The 14,124-nt window shown below is 39.8% G+C and overlaps 1 protein-coding gene across 1 annotated transcript; it reads left to right on the forward strand.

Annotated features, from left to right (window-relative positions):
• The first annotated feature begins 3,762 nt into the window (after positions 1-3,762).
• P2RY1 (purinergic receptor P2Y1) lies at positions 3,763-7,875 on the forward strand. Its single transcript, XM_050778223.1, has 2 exons — positions 3,763-5,226; positions 7,340-7,875. The coding sequence occupies exon 1, from the start codon at positions 4,066-4,068 to the stop codon at positions 5,185-5,187; it is 1,122 nt and encodes a 373-aa protein (XP_050634180.1). The 5' UTR covers positions 3,763-4,065; the 3' UTR covers positions 5,188-5,226; positions 7,340-7,875.
• Positions 7,876-14,124: the final 6,249 nt, after the last annotated feature.

The following is a 14,124-nucleotide window of genomic DNA, read 5'->3' on the forward strand; positions in this document are numbered from 1 at the left end:
GTGCATCTCAGAAGTTCAATTTATAAGGATATCCTAAGTGAACCTTTATCTCATAAATCAAGGTCTCATTGTCTCTCTTCCGTAAATCCTAACAACTGTTTTGCCCATCAGCTCCTCACTTCCTCCATATTGCTACCAGAATTAGGTTTAGCATTTGTGGCATGGTATCTATTTAGTCAAATCTGATGGTTTTTTGGTCTCTACTAAGATGGGAGATTTCATATTTTATGTTTATGAGGTTTCTTTTTCCTTTATCTGCCTGTGGCCCTCAATTGGAATTTTTCCAATGATTTTCCCATTCTTAATGATTGTTGAATTTTCTGTGGCTTAAAGAAAAAGAAAATCGAGATTTTCTAAATATGGTGATAAAAATCTTTGTAAATATAATAAGGGCAACCTCTTTGTTTATGAGTCTAAGACTGAACAGACCTGATGTCCCAATGATTTTCTCTCTCAGATTATACGTAAATTGTTGGTTATTTTTAAAAAGCCTATGTAGAGAAGTGGAATATTTGAGAAGTTTCTGAAATATCTTTGACTATCAATAACTTCAATATCTGGCTTAGAATTTTCTCTCCTGAGGGAAAGCTTCTGGGAGTAACCCTTTCTAAACTCAATCTGTGCTGGCCACTAAAAGTTAACGTTTCTATCAGTGCCCCATATTTGCTTTCTTTCATCATCGGATAGTAGCTGAATGCATAGACTTCAGTGACAGATAGCCTACATTTAAATCCCAGTATCTACTGTGTGACTATAGGTGAATTACTTAACCTCCCTGTACCTTAGTTTCATCACTTACAAAATGGGAACACACTGGCCAGATGTCATCATCCATATTTTAAGGGTGAAAAGAGATCATCCTTTTTACATGTACACAGTGCTTGAGTATACAGGAAAGGCCTATTTTTATTGGTATTGTTATATTTACTGTTATGGCTAACTATATATGTTATCTGCATTTTCAACTAAATTGTAAATCTCTTGAAGTCAGGCGTTTACACTGTTTCTCAAATATAAGGGCATAAGAAGGGCAGTCTTTTTGTTTATGAGTCCAAGACTGCCATTAAAAGGAATGGCAAAAACCGCAATAACTTTACACCAACCTAATATAAAAATTAACATGGAATGTTTGAGGCATGTCACTCAAATATGTAAGAATTTTTTAATCATATCTTTAAGCCATCTATAATTGGTGTTCAAATGTGAATAATGACAGAGTCTTAGATTTTTTTCTTCATTAATAATAGCTGAATGTTTTACAAATAGAAAGTTATAGTAATTACTGAATATATGTAACTTATTCCCACAAGGCAAAATTTTGATTTAAAGCATAACTGAAACGTAAGTGTGTGGTTAAATATCCTGAATGCAAAAGCAATGCTTACGAAGTTTATTTCTTCACATAATTTTTTGAAAAGTCTGTGGTGCACCTAAAACAACTATCCTCCAATTCCTAGTAAGACATCAGTTTTCTGAAAGTACTTAATGGTATCTGGACTAAGTGTACATTTCAAAACACTCACATTATGAGTTAATGCATTTGCAACAGACTTCTGAGTGAAGTTACATATTGCCTAGGTTGCAAATAAAAAATGCAAGGGAGTGAGGACTTAAGACCTATTGAGTACCCCTGGAACTCTTAATGGTTTTCTTTGCTTCCTTTTCTCTCTTAATAGACTATCATCCCAGCTAGTACCATACTAATCAAACAATACACAAATGTTTCATGTTAAGGCTCAGAATTATAGACTCATATAATCAGGAGACTGGAAGGAAACACACAAAAATAAGACTTTTCAAGATAATCTCATTCACACTCTTTACTTGAATTATTTACTCTAGTTTTATTATTAATTTTTATACTGTTAAATTGACTGCAATTCAAAACCCAGTGTATTCATACAATGTGTTAAGATATGCTCCTTCCTATATGTGTTCCTCTAAAGCACCATCTGGATCTTGTGGGGGGTATTTTCCTTTGTGGTATCAAAGCCAGGAGCTCGTGGTTTTCCTTGATTTTTTAAGGGAACACTATCGTGTAGCATCTGGGACCAGAAAGAAATCTTGATGGTATATATTTTACAGATATTTTCTTTTCAGATGTTTTTTCCTCTAAGAGAAAAGCTTTTGTTAATGTGTCACGTAAAAATACATTGTTGATTAGTAACTTGTCAAGAAGTGCTAGATTACATTCCTGTGTTGATCCATTTATATATATTCCTGAACAGCTAATATTTCATTTAGTTTCCTATTAAACTTACTCAAATATATTTTTGAAGTGCATTGCTTAAAATTTACATTCAAGGCAAGAAAATGAGTTTGTCAGTAAATGTAGTAATTAAGGAAGTTCCAAGTCTGTATCTTTAAGATACTAGAGGTAACTGTAACTAATCATTTTAACTTAAAGAAATAGAATTGCAAATACCCTCCTTCCCCCCACCCCCCGCCAAAACCATACCTTAGTCACTTTGGAATTATAACCATCTTTTACGTCTATCAATATAAATGTATTTCATTTGGTATTCAAATTACTTTCAAAGCGATAAATTTTTAATTTCTGTTTCATTGTAGCTTCTGATCTTTAAATGTACTGAACAGGAGGATTTGGGGAGCTTGTCTTGTCTGATAGGTGTTAAGTATCTATGACGACAAATTTGTGCTAAAGCAATGTGCAATATAGACTAGTAATATTTTTACAAGGCTATTTTGGAAATTCTCACGTTGATGTTACTAATAACGTGGGTTTAATAGCATTTGGGTAATTAAGAAAAAAACAGTAATAGAAAAATAAAAACGATAAGAAGGGCGAAACAGACTTCTCCACCCCTCTCCCAACCCTCATTCCTTTGGAGGCTCGCGCCCTCTTGGAATAGCAGGTTCCTGCATGTGCCAGAAATCCGGTCCCAGCAAAGCTAGGTGCTCTGCAATGCCAGGGCGTTCCCAGCTAGGGACTCCTGGCTGCTTGGAGCTTGAAAACACCTGGCGTGGTTCTCGGGGGCCCTAGAGGCTTCTGCCACGGACTGGTCGGCTCTGGGGTTGTAGGCAGAAGGCTCTGAGCGGTCGGAAGGGTTTCCTGTGTGTCAGCAACTTCACTTTGTCGAGATAGCTGGCGGAAGAGAGAAGAAGCGCTCGCGGGCCAATCGCCTGCCAGCAGCCACCTTTGAGCGCACCCCTCGCCCTCGCCGCCGACTCCGGTAGCAGCGTGTTGGCAGAGGCTGAACACACTCGGCCTCGGCGGAGACCTGCTCCCCAGTAGACGCCTCCTGCTTCCCACTGCACCCTAGAGGACGCGGGCTGGCTGCTGGGCGAGCTCGGCGGAGGCACGCCCCTCGCCTCCCCGCGGAGTGCGGACTCGCCCGGGTGCCCAAACTCCGCCCACCCTCACGGGAGCTCAGCTCTCCCGCCTGACCGCGGTACTCTGGACAGAGCGGGGCCTGGGGAAGGGCCCCTGAACTGCGCGGACGCTGAACGGGACGCGCTTCAGCAGCGCACGAGTCTGCGGCCACGCGCGCTCCGATGGCCGCCAGGAGCTGAGCTCAGGGTAGGAGGAGGAAGCGATAAGACGCCCCGAAGCTGAGCTGCACGTTTCTAAGGTAGGGAGGAGGAAGATGCCCCAATGAAGTTGATCTTTGAGCCAAGGAGGCTGGGGAGCACCCTCCCCATGCGAGATCCCCGCAGAGCGAGTTTCGCTTGACCTCGCTGTGCCTCTGGCGCGCTCTGCAGCGCGGACCCGCGGCCCCTCGGGAAAGCGCAGTCGGAAAGTTATCCGCGGTGGTGCCCTGCGCGCCCTGTTGTGTAAGCTCGGCGTTGCCAGCGGTCGGAGAAGTTGCTGGCCTGCCCGATAGCCCAGTTCGGTGGCGGCCCGGGGCGGATTTCATGGCCCGCGGCGAACGCGGGGCCAGAGCAGGCGTGGGCGAGCCCCTGCGCGCCCCCTCCCGCGGGGATCCAGCTCGCCCGCTCCCTTCCGCTCGCTGGCTTTTCCGATGCTTGCTGCGCCCCTGGCCGCCGCTGCCCTCTCGCCGCCTGCTGCCCCTCGGAGCCGCCGCCTAAGTCCAGGAGGAGAGAATGACCGAGGTGCTGTGGCCGGCTGTCCCCAACGGGACGGACGCTGCCTTCCTGGCCGGTCCGGGTTCGTCCTGGGGGAACAGCACGGTCGCCTCCACTGCCGCCGTCTCTGCGTCGTTCAAATGCGCCTTGACCAAGACGGGCTTCCAGTTTTACTACCTGCCGGCTGTCTACATTTTGGTGTTCATCATCGGCTTCCTGGGCAACAGCGTGGCCATCTGGATGTTCGTCTTCCACATGAAGCCCTGGAGCGGCATCTCCGTGTACATGTTCAACTTGGCTCTGGCCGACTTCTTGTACGTGCTGACTCTGCCAGCCCTGATCTTCTACTACTTCAATAAAACAGACTGGATCTTCGGGGATGCCATGTGTAAACTGCAGAGGTTCATCTTTCATGTGAACCTCTATGGCAGCATCTTGTTTCTGACATGCATCAGTGCCCACCGGTACAGCGGTGTGGTGTACCCCCTCAAGTCCCTGGGCCGGCTCAAAAAGAAGAACGCGGTCTATATCAGCGTGCTGGTGTGGCTCATTGTGGTGGTGGCGATCTCCCCCATCCTATTCTACTCAGGTACCGGGGTCCGCAAAAACAAAACCACCACCTGTTATGACACCACCTCAGACGAGTACCTGCGAAGTTATTTCATCTACAGCATGTGCACGACCGTGGCCATGTTCTGTGTCCCGTTGGTGCTGATTCTGGGCTGTTACGGATTAATTGTGAGAGCTTTGATTTACAAAGATCTGGACAACTCTCCTCTGAGGAGAAAATCGATTTACCTGGTGATCATTGTACTGACTGTTTTTGCTGTGTCTTACATCCCTTTCCATGTGATGAAAACGATGAACTTGAGAGCCCGGCTTGACTTTCAGACCCCAGCAATGTGTGCTTTCAATGACAGGGTTTATGCCACATATCAGGTGACAAGAGGTCTAGCAAGTCTCAACAGTTGTGTGGACCCCATTCTCTATTTCTTGGCGGGAGATACTTTCAGAAGGAGACTCTCCCGAGCCACAAGGAAAGCTTCTAGAAGAAGTGAGGCAAATTTGCAATCCAAAAGTGAAGACATGACCCTCAATATTTTACCTGAGTTCAAGCAGAACGGAGATACAAGCTTGTGAAGGCACAAGAATCTCCAAACACCTGTCTGTTGTAATATGGTAGGATGCTTAACAGAATCAAGTGCTTTTCCCCTCTTTAACTTTCTAGTCAGTTTAGAAAAAATCAAACCAAGAAAATAGTTTAAAAAATAATAGAAGTAGAAATGCCCACATCCACACTTAGCTTGCTTGGTTTGCTTTCAAAGTCTGTCTTCTTTCTGACTAGAAGTATGTGTAATAAAACAGCACTACCTAGTTAAACATTTACGTTCTCTTTGGCCTTTAAAATTTACAAGCTTTTCTGTTTAAAGTGTGTGTGCACCTGAGTACTGGGGCTATTTTTGATATTAGTAATTTCTCTAAGAAAACTAGCCCCCTTCAACTTGAGTTTGTGGTTTATCTAGCCTTTATTGATTTTTAAAATCCACAATAGGAATAAAACGAAAATCTACATTCTCAGAAATATTTAGCATGGTATAACAAAACACTAAACTCATTAGTTCATCCAGCATCACATCAATGGATCTCTGAGCGGGGTGTCTTTTTCAGTGTCTTATAAGCATAGATGATAGTTGACTGAGTTTCTTTAGGGAATTGAATAGACAAGTAAAGTTAATGAATTTAAGAGCCTGAAAAGTGATTGTTTTCCAGTTATTTCTGGAAAAGGTCTCATTATATATTGGGTGCTAAATGTTTGATGGGGAAAGCCTGCATATATTATCGTACTGGTGAAATGCATTCAAAATAATTAAAATGCATGTATTTTCCTTCTAAACACTGTGAGCTCTCTTAGATATCTTGTGATAAAGAGCATTTACTTGCCCCACTGCTGTGCAATGCCTGAAGACTTTGTTTGTGTTCCAGGACAAGTGTTCACTCACATCTGTAAAAACAATTTTAAGAATCACAAACAAATTACAGACCAAAGTTTGAGGAGAGTCAAATAACAGTAAGTTGAAGGATGTTGGACAGGAGGACAGTATTTCAGAAAAGGAGAGGTTGACAGTCATCCACAATGCATAGCCTCCAAGTATACTCTCAAATGTATGAAGCAACTGAGGTGGGCAGAAGACATTTTAGAATGAGGGCTTTAGTTTAAATTAAAATCATGGTGGAGAAGGCTCTTTTTGCTTCCTCTAAGTGTTTGAAAACACAAAATGCGATATGAAAAGAAGAAATGGAATTTGTATAGGTTGCATTGATAGAATGGGAAGCTATAATCTTTGGATAAACCTTACATCTCAATATTTAAAGAAAAAACATGTATATGGAGAGGGAAATATAGAGACTTAAAGTACCTAGATACCATAGCACTGAAAAGTAAAGTACTAATCAGACTAGTAATAGAGAGAAGACTATTGGTCAGTGTTATCCATTATATTTGTTCTCTGCCAGGTGTTAATGAAAAATTTGTAAAATGCTTCAACAGTGTTAATAATTTTTAATGAATATTGAATTGCTGCACGTCTAGCCCTTGAAATGGTCATCTTCTACATGAGAATAATAAGGTGAGATAATGCAATTGAAAATCCCGAACAAATAAATCCAGTGTCAAAGGAATTTTTAGTTTTGAAAGCTAGCCCCCATAAAGTCAACATCAGAGTTTGCAACTGATGGTGGAATAACTTGTTGGAAAGCACTTTACAAGTAGAGCAACATGGGGCTGTATGTTAAGGCAAGAAAGAACCTTAGTGCTCTGTGGAACATAATGACAGGAAATTCAGATCTTGATTTCAGTTCTTGCAATGCCTATGTAGATTGAGGATTTGTGAGACCTTCAAAGTAGCTTCACTTTACCCAATCTCTGGCCACTAAGATCAATGAAGAAAAGCTGTATTTGGCCTTCCTCAGCAGTGATTCTTTTTACATGTTCCGTTTTAATGCATAGGATTATAGAAACCAAATAAAGAAGACACCTACTACACCTCCTCGTTTTGAGGAAAGAGAGGGTTAGCAAAATTCTCACTTCATCAGGCTCAAATAACATCCATTTTAGAGTCCTACAAGACAAAATCTAAAATATGTCATTACTGTATTGACCTTGTTAAGATCAAGATCATTAAACTGACCAAGATGGAAATTACAGGACTTGTACCAGACTTGAACTTGTAGCCTAATGATACACATTTGTATAATATTTCTTCACCATTTATTTTAGTTTTCTTTCTTTTAGGTCTCAGGATGCTCAGCTTAATTTAGAGTATGTGTTAAGTACATTGTTTCAGCGTCCAGAGAATTCTGTGAGTGTGGATCCACTGAGGAGGTGAACAGTGTCTAGAAATGCTTGTTTACTACTTGGCATGTTTTTTTCCAAAGTGTTTCTTCTTTAGCTTCATACATCACATATGGACATTGATGACATGTGAATGCATGCCACATAGTACAAGAATGATCTTGCTAACTCCTTCCAGGCCAAAAGAAGCCTCTGGGAAGATGTACAAATGGTGAAAACATACAGAGGGTCAGGATGAGGTAGTGATCTCTGTTGGCTGAAAAACTGATCAGGTCATATGACGATTGAAGTATGTTAATAGTAAGGGCAGAAATGTGTTGGCATTTGGAAAAAAGAACTGCTAACATTATAGAACTTACTACCTAGCAAAATTTCACACAAAAAATATTTTAATGGCAAATTCAAGATGTTTTATTGCTTACAAATTAGCATCTTTGACTCTTTGAACATCAATCTGTGTTTACATTGAAATGACAAAAAGAGGCCGGGCGCGGTGGGCTCAAGCCTGTAATCCCAGCACTTTGGGAGGCCGAGACGGGCGGATCACGAGGTCAGGAGATCGAGACCATCCTGGCTAACACAATGAAACCCCGTCTCCACTAAAAATACAAAAAAAAAATTAGCCGGGCGTGGTGGCGGCGCCTGTAGTCCCAGCTACTCGGGAGGCTGAGGCAGGAGAATGGCGTGAACCCAGGAGGCGGAGCTTGCAGTGAGCCGAGATCGCGCCACTGCACTCCAGCCTGGGCGACAGAGCGAGACTCCGCCTCAAAAAAAAAAAAAAAAAAAAAAAAAAAAAAAAAAAAAAAAAAATGACAAAAAGAAGAAATATAGCATGCAAGTCAGAATTCAGAGTTAAAACCATGATGTTGCCACTCAGCCAGCTGTGTGACTGTTGACCCTTCCAAGACCACACATAGATTAAAAAGTTGGATGACATCCATTGTTGGGGCTTTGGGGGATATGGTAAAGCATGAAAACTGAACAGCCAGGAGCCTGTGAAATCTGCTACTGTATTTTCCAGGACTTCATTCCACTCCTTGGCTAAAAAAAATCTTGTAAGTTTCACAGATTATGATGTGGACCTGTCACCTGTAAAGTGTCTCAATCTTCTCAGACAAGACACTAAACTGTCTTTGGATATTATACATGCCAGTGCTTATAGCAGCTGGAATTTGGCTAGTGACAATGTTTAAAGATGTAATACTAGTTAGTATCTATTGAAGCTTAAACTTTGCTGGTCAAGTTGTAGCTATTGTAATAGTATTTATTGAAGAAGCTCACAGTCCTTCAGTTGTACAGATTGAAAAACTTTCATGAAAGATCCAATATACTAATGTAAATTATATTTATTGCAATGTATAATATTAATGTGTCAAACTGGTGTATTTTACAAAATATATGATGCATACATAAATAAGAGTTGTATATTCCAGTGCTTTTCAAATAGCAGTATCTTGGAATATTTAAGTCTTCACATTTTTTAGTCTAAAATATGAAAATGTTTCATGATACAAGTGATTAATTTTCCCTAGAAGTGCTTTTGCATGTTTGCCTTTTTATTTTTTTCTGTATAGACACAATTTGGTATCAGACTATCATAAGATCAATAGTGAATATAAAATATCTTAGCCAAATGGGGTCTGTATTGTCCACATTTTATATATTAAATAAAAGTTTTTGTTGTCTTTTCAGGAGGTTTAGAGTATTGTCACTAAATACGGTCAAAGCTTCCCTTTCCAAATGCAAAAGTATTGTCTTACATTTAAAGTTGATCTGTCATGTTTTAGCAGTCAAGTGGGATGGGCATTATATAGACAACATTACAGTGTAAGGAAAATCTTTATGGAGATGGGGAGAGCAAAAGGCAGCTGGTATAATCAGTGCTGCTTGGTTTTTTTTTTGTTTTTGTTTTTGTTTTTGTTTTTTGTTTTTTGTTTTTTTGCGAGGAGTCTCTCTCATTCGCCCAGGCTGGAGTGCAGTGGCGCGATCTCCGCTCACTGCAAGCTCCGCCTCCCGGGTTCACGCCATTCTCCTGCCTCAGCCTCCCGAGTAGCTGGGACTACAGGCGCCCGCCGCCACGCCCGGCTAATTTTTTTGTATTTTTAGTAGAGACGGGGTTTCACTGTGTTAGCCAAGAGGGTCTCTATCTCCTGACCTCGTGATCCGCCCGCCTGGGCCTCCCAAAGCGCTGGGATTACAGGCGTGAGCCACCGCGCCCGGCCTCTGCTGCTTAGTTCTACTTAATTTTTTGTGTTGCTGCTTCTTAAGGTGAGATAGCATAATCTTAATTGTTTTGAGATGGAATTTTAAAGTAACACACTACCAGCAAGTTCAATATTGCTATTGATTTTAATCTGTTTTTTTTTTGTTCAGTTGATATCTTAAATTCCAAATTTTATAGTGATAATTGTATATTATTTGACTGCTGAATTCTGTTACAGTTTTTTTATTCTGTTGTACATTGTATTATACACATCGTCACAAATTAATATGAAGGTGAATATATGTTACATATCAAGATTTGTGAATTTGAATTATAGTATGTTTTTGTGCTTTAGCAAAAAATGTTTATTTTTATATTATCTGTGATTTTAATATAGATGATTGAACTAGATTTCTTTTTGAGTGATAGTGCCATTGAATGAGTGGTGTGGAAACAGTGTTACTTGATATTTTGAGCTTTCTCAGGTTTATCTAAATCAGTGGTAGCTTAACAAAACCCAGACTAATTGTGTGTAATTGTATTTTTAATAAAAGGAAAGTACATTTCCTATAATAGCATAGTATTGTTTGCATGCAAGAGTATGCAAAACCTTGTGTGTGTGCGTGCGTGTGTGTGTGTGTGTGTGTGTGTGTGTGTCTTAGTGGGTGAGGCATGGCAGCCAACTTTGTATCTGCTATTTTTAGTATCAGCAGAGCTTCATAATTGTGGTCACTAGAACTGTACTTACCATGGACAATTAAAACTGAAAAAGACTCAATAAAACTATGAAACATGGTTTGATGGCTTCCATGTTATTACAGTGTTAATACTCACAAATTTTGCCAAACTTTAACAAACAATATACAGACTGAGAAGTACTGTAAAACACATTTAACTAATTCAACTGTTTTTTAAGGTGAAGACTGGGCTCTAAAAACTACAATGTTAAAGGTAGAATCCTGGTGCAAGATAGGTAAAATTATGAATATTTGATATTGTCAATAGGAATGTAAGCTAATTTTTTATTGTAAAATACTTCATGCTACCTTAATGTGCGCTTCTCATGCTAGTGTTCTGTGTTTAAAATGTTGGCTGTAATTTTTTCTCACCTAATTTTTAATCTATGGGGGTGATTATGCTAATAATTCTTCATGGATTCTATTTATTAGCATACACACCACCTGCTTCTCCCAGGTTTGTTAAAAAATGTATCTGTGCAGCAGTGAAAACAGTGTACAATGAAATGGGAGCATGCTTAAAGCATTATCTTTTTTTTCCCTCAGTTGAGAAGGTACGTGCACAATGGTCCTGTGTTGGGTTCTCTGGTTGTGTGCTGAGATAGGTGCTCTATAAGGGAAACCTGTGGGTAGAAAATACAAATTTCTTGCAGTCTTTAAGATATGTGTCAGTCAGTGTTAACTCCTTAATTAGATGTACTATGCAGACTTTGCCATTTGGGAATCTTCATTTATTAACATCAGCTTGAGTAGAGTTTTCTGTGGGCATATAGGTATGTATGTGTGTGTGTATGTGTCTTAGTACATACATATAATTTATATAGAGATAATTATCTTTCTGACTTAAGAATTTACCCTAAAGCTTTGAGCACCTTTTGATTTTTGAAATCACTTAGGGGTTAAAGTCAGAGACCCTTTTCTCTCTACAAGTTAATATCCATTTTGATTCCCTCTCCGATTTTAATGATCTGAAAAGTTTATTTTCTTACTTTAGGAGATTTTAGAATTTTTCCCCAAAATATGGTCAGATCTTCCATTGTCAAATACAAAAAGCTTGTCCTAAATTCAAAGTAGATCTATTATGGCTTAGAAGTCTGATAGGATGGGGCATTACAGACAAAACAGATGTCACTAGAAATCCATGTTAATGTTAACACTGTGCTTACTTGCTTAATCCTGCAAGGTTATATTGCCTTGGGCTGGACCCTGGGGACTGACATCCCCAGTCAGCATGGCTGCTGGGACTGACAGTTCTAACAGCAGCTGCGGATGGAGTCAGGCCCCTGGGCTGAGCAGCTGACAGAACTGCAACTCTTTGGGAATGGAAGTGGGTAGGGGGACAGGGGATGGGAGGCAAGTGGAGGCTGTTGGTACTTCAAAGAGGAAAAAAATGCACTGCCTTTCCTGATTACCTGATAGGGAGAAATCACAACTGTGCAAAGCTGGAAAATTCATGAAGAAGACAGACTAAAAAAGATAGAGACCTTGGAAATGATCCAAATCCATCACCTTGGTTTATAGGTGAGAACAAAATATTCACATTCAAAAGTGGAGCTAGTAAAGAATGTGGCGTTCTCACTTCTAAAACATTCCTCTCGTATCCCAAGACTTTTCAAACTGTAGGTCTTGACTCATGAAAGTGTCATGAAATCAATATGATGGGTTATGATTGACATGCTAACAAAATGAAATAGAATAGATCAGAGTCCATAACTCAGTAAGTAATTGTGGTTTTAATTTCAGACACACACATACTCACACAACACGATGCATATACATATATTTACCTGTATTTGTGGCGTGGGTCGCAGTGGACATTTCATTTTCTATTGTTGACATCATCAGAAAAGTTTGAAAATTCACCGCTACTCAGTAAAAAGTGGCATAAAATTAAAAGAATAGAGGATAAGAGGTTGTTTTTCAAAACTATTTTAAAATAAATGAAAAGATAGTTAATTATGCTACTTGCACTTGTTCTTTTTTCTTTTAACGTTATTTTCTTCTGAATATTCCTTTCTGAAGTCCCAAAGAAATTAAAGCATCCTTTTAGCCTACCTCTAAGGATGACTGTTTGCAGTTAGTATCATTAAACCCCAGCTTTGTGTAAACTTTGATAGCTTAACCTTCATACTGTTTCCTCTGGTGTGAAGAGTTAACAGCAAAACAACAAAACTTCACTGTTTGACAGCAGCTTTGCAGTAAAAAAAAAAACCTTAGCTTTGAGCCCACCTCTGCCACTTACTACTTGCATACCTGAACAAGTTATTTAAACCCTGTTTGTTGTGTGTTCCTCAACTATAAAATGGGCATTATTAGATGCAGTTCATAGGGTAATGGAAGAATAGGCAAAGCATACAAAGTATGCCATTCTTGAGGCTGCTAAGGATTTTGCCACTCCATTAGCTATTTTATTGTTGTTCTTATTGTTTTTCTGTAATTTCTGTTGTCTTCTTCCACACCATGGAGGCTTTGTGGGATTGAGAGATTGAGTGCATTTAATATTGTTCTTTTGGATACTCCATTGAATGTCTGAGGTCTGAATAACAGGCAAGCATTCAACTTTTTGATGCTTTGCACTGTGATATGCACTCTATGGGACAAAGACACAGAAGACAAAGTATGTATAATTAAAAATATATTACAAGAAGATCTTCTGACCTCTTCATCTGGGTGTTACCTCTGTAGTTCATGGTTTATTTTCAGTTGCTGCAGTCCAGAGTCTGATCTTCACTTTTGCAGATTCAGAAACTTGATCTTAGCAGTTCACCTAGAGTTCACCAACTCCAGAGGACTGACTCACACCAAGCAAACTGACAAGAGAATCATTTACCAACTAGATTGCCAATTTATGAGTATACAATGACTATATGTCAGTCCCAGTAAGACATCTGTTTGTTCAAGGAGGATATAATTATGGATCAGAAAGTTGCCTGCAGAACTTACAATTAGAATAAAAAGATGATATTCTTGAAGACCAATTCCAGTAAGATAGAGCAGCTGAAAGAATTGCCTATCCCTGGAGATACTAGCCTTGATAATAAGCATCTATCCTGAACTTGATAATAAGCATCTACCCTACACTCTGCCTGCCCGGAACAGTTTAGTAGCACATGGATTAAAATTTTCATATTTGTTTACTTTCTTTTAAAACTAGTCACCACCATTCTTCTTTGCATGCAAATTATGTTTTAATAATATCTCCCACCTGAGAGTATGGAAGGAGTATGGTGGTAGAGAGGGTGCAATGTGTGCTAGGATAGAGGTACTTAAAAGATATCCGACTGGAAAAGTGCAGTAAGTCATTGTAAATGACATTCCAGCATTCAGGGCAGAGTAGTAGCAAGAGATTAAAGTTTGAAAATCATCCGTGAGCAAACAATAGCTGTTAACCAAGGAAATAGAAGCAATTATCTGGGGAGTCTATGTAGACAGAGAAGAAAAAAGGGGCAGCAAGGGAGGAGGGAGCAGTGAGCTATAAGCAACACCAACAACACGGATGTGATGGACAGACAGGATGGGATTGTCATAGATGATCCAGGACGGCCCTCCTGAGGAAATCAGTCTCAAAAGAGAATTTAAGGAAGAGGTATTTCTTTGTCACCTGTTACAAAAGGGACAAAAAAGAGTCTGCTGGATTTATAAATTAGAAAACATTGATGTTTTGGAGGGCACATTTAATAAAAATAGTAATTGTTACTGATCACTGAAGAAGTGTTTTAGTAAGAGAAGGAGGATTATAGGTTAGTCGCTAGAGGCAGAGAGATTAGAAATAGAAAAAGGGATAA

The sequence above is a fragment of the Macaca thibetana genome, chromosome 2 (assembly GCF_024542745.1).
Source record: "Macaca thibetana thibetana isolate TM-01 chromosome 2, ASM2454274v1, whole genome shotgun sequence".
Taxonomy (NCBI): Eukaryota; Metazoa; Chordata; class Mammalia; order Primates; family Cercopithecidae; genus Macaca; species Macaca thibetana.

Excerpts from the sequence above, each read along its gene's own strand:
- P2RY1 (XM_050778223.1), top strand. The coding sequence starts at position 4,066 with ATGACCGAGGTGCTGTGGCCGGCTGTCCCCAACGGGACGGACGCTGCC.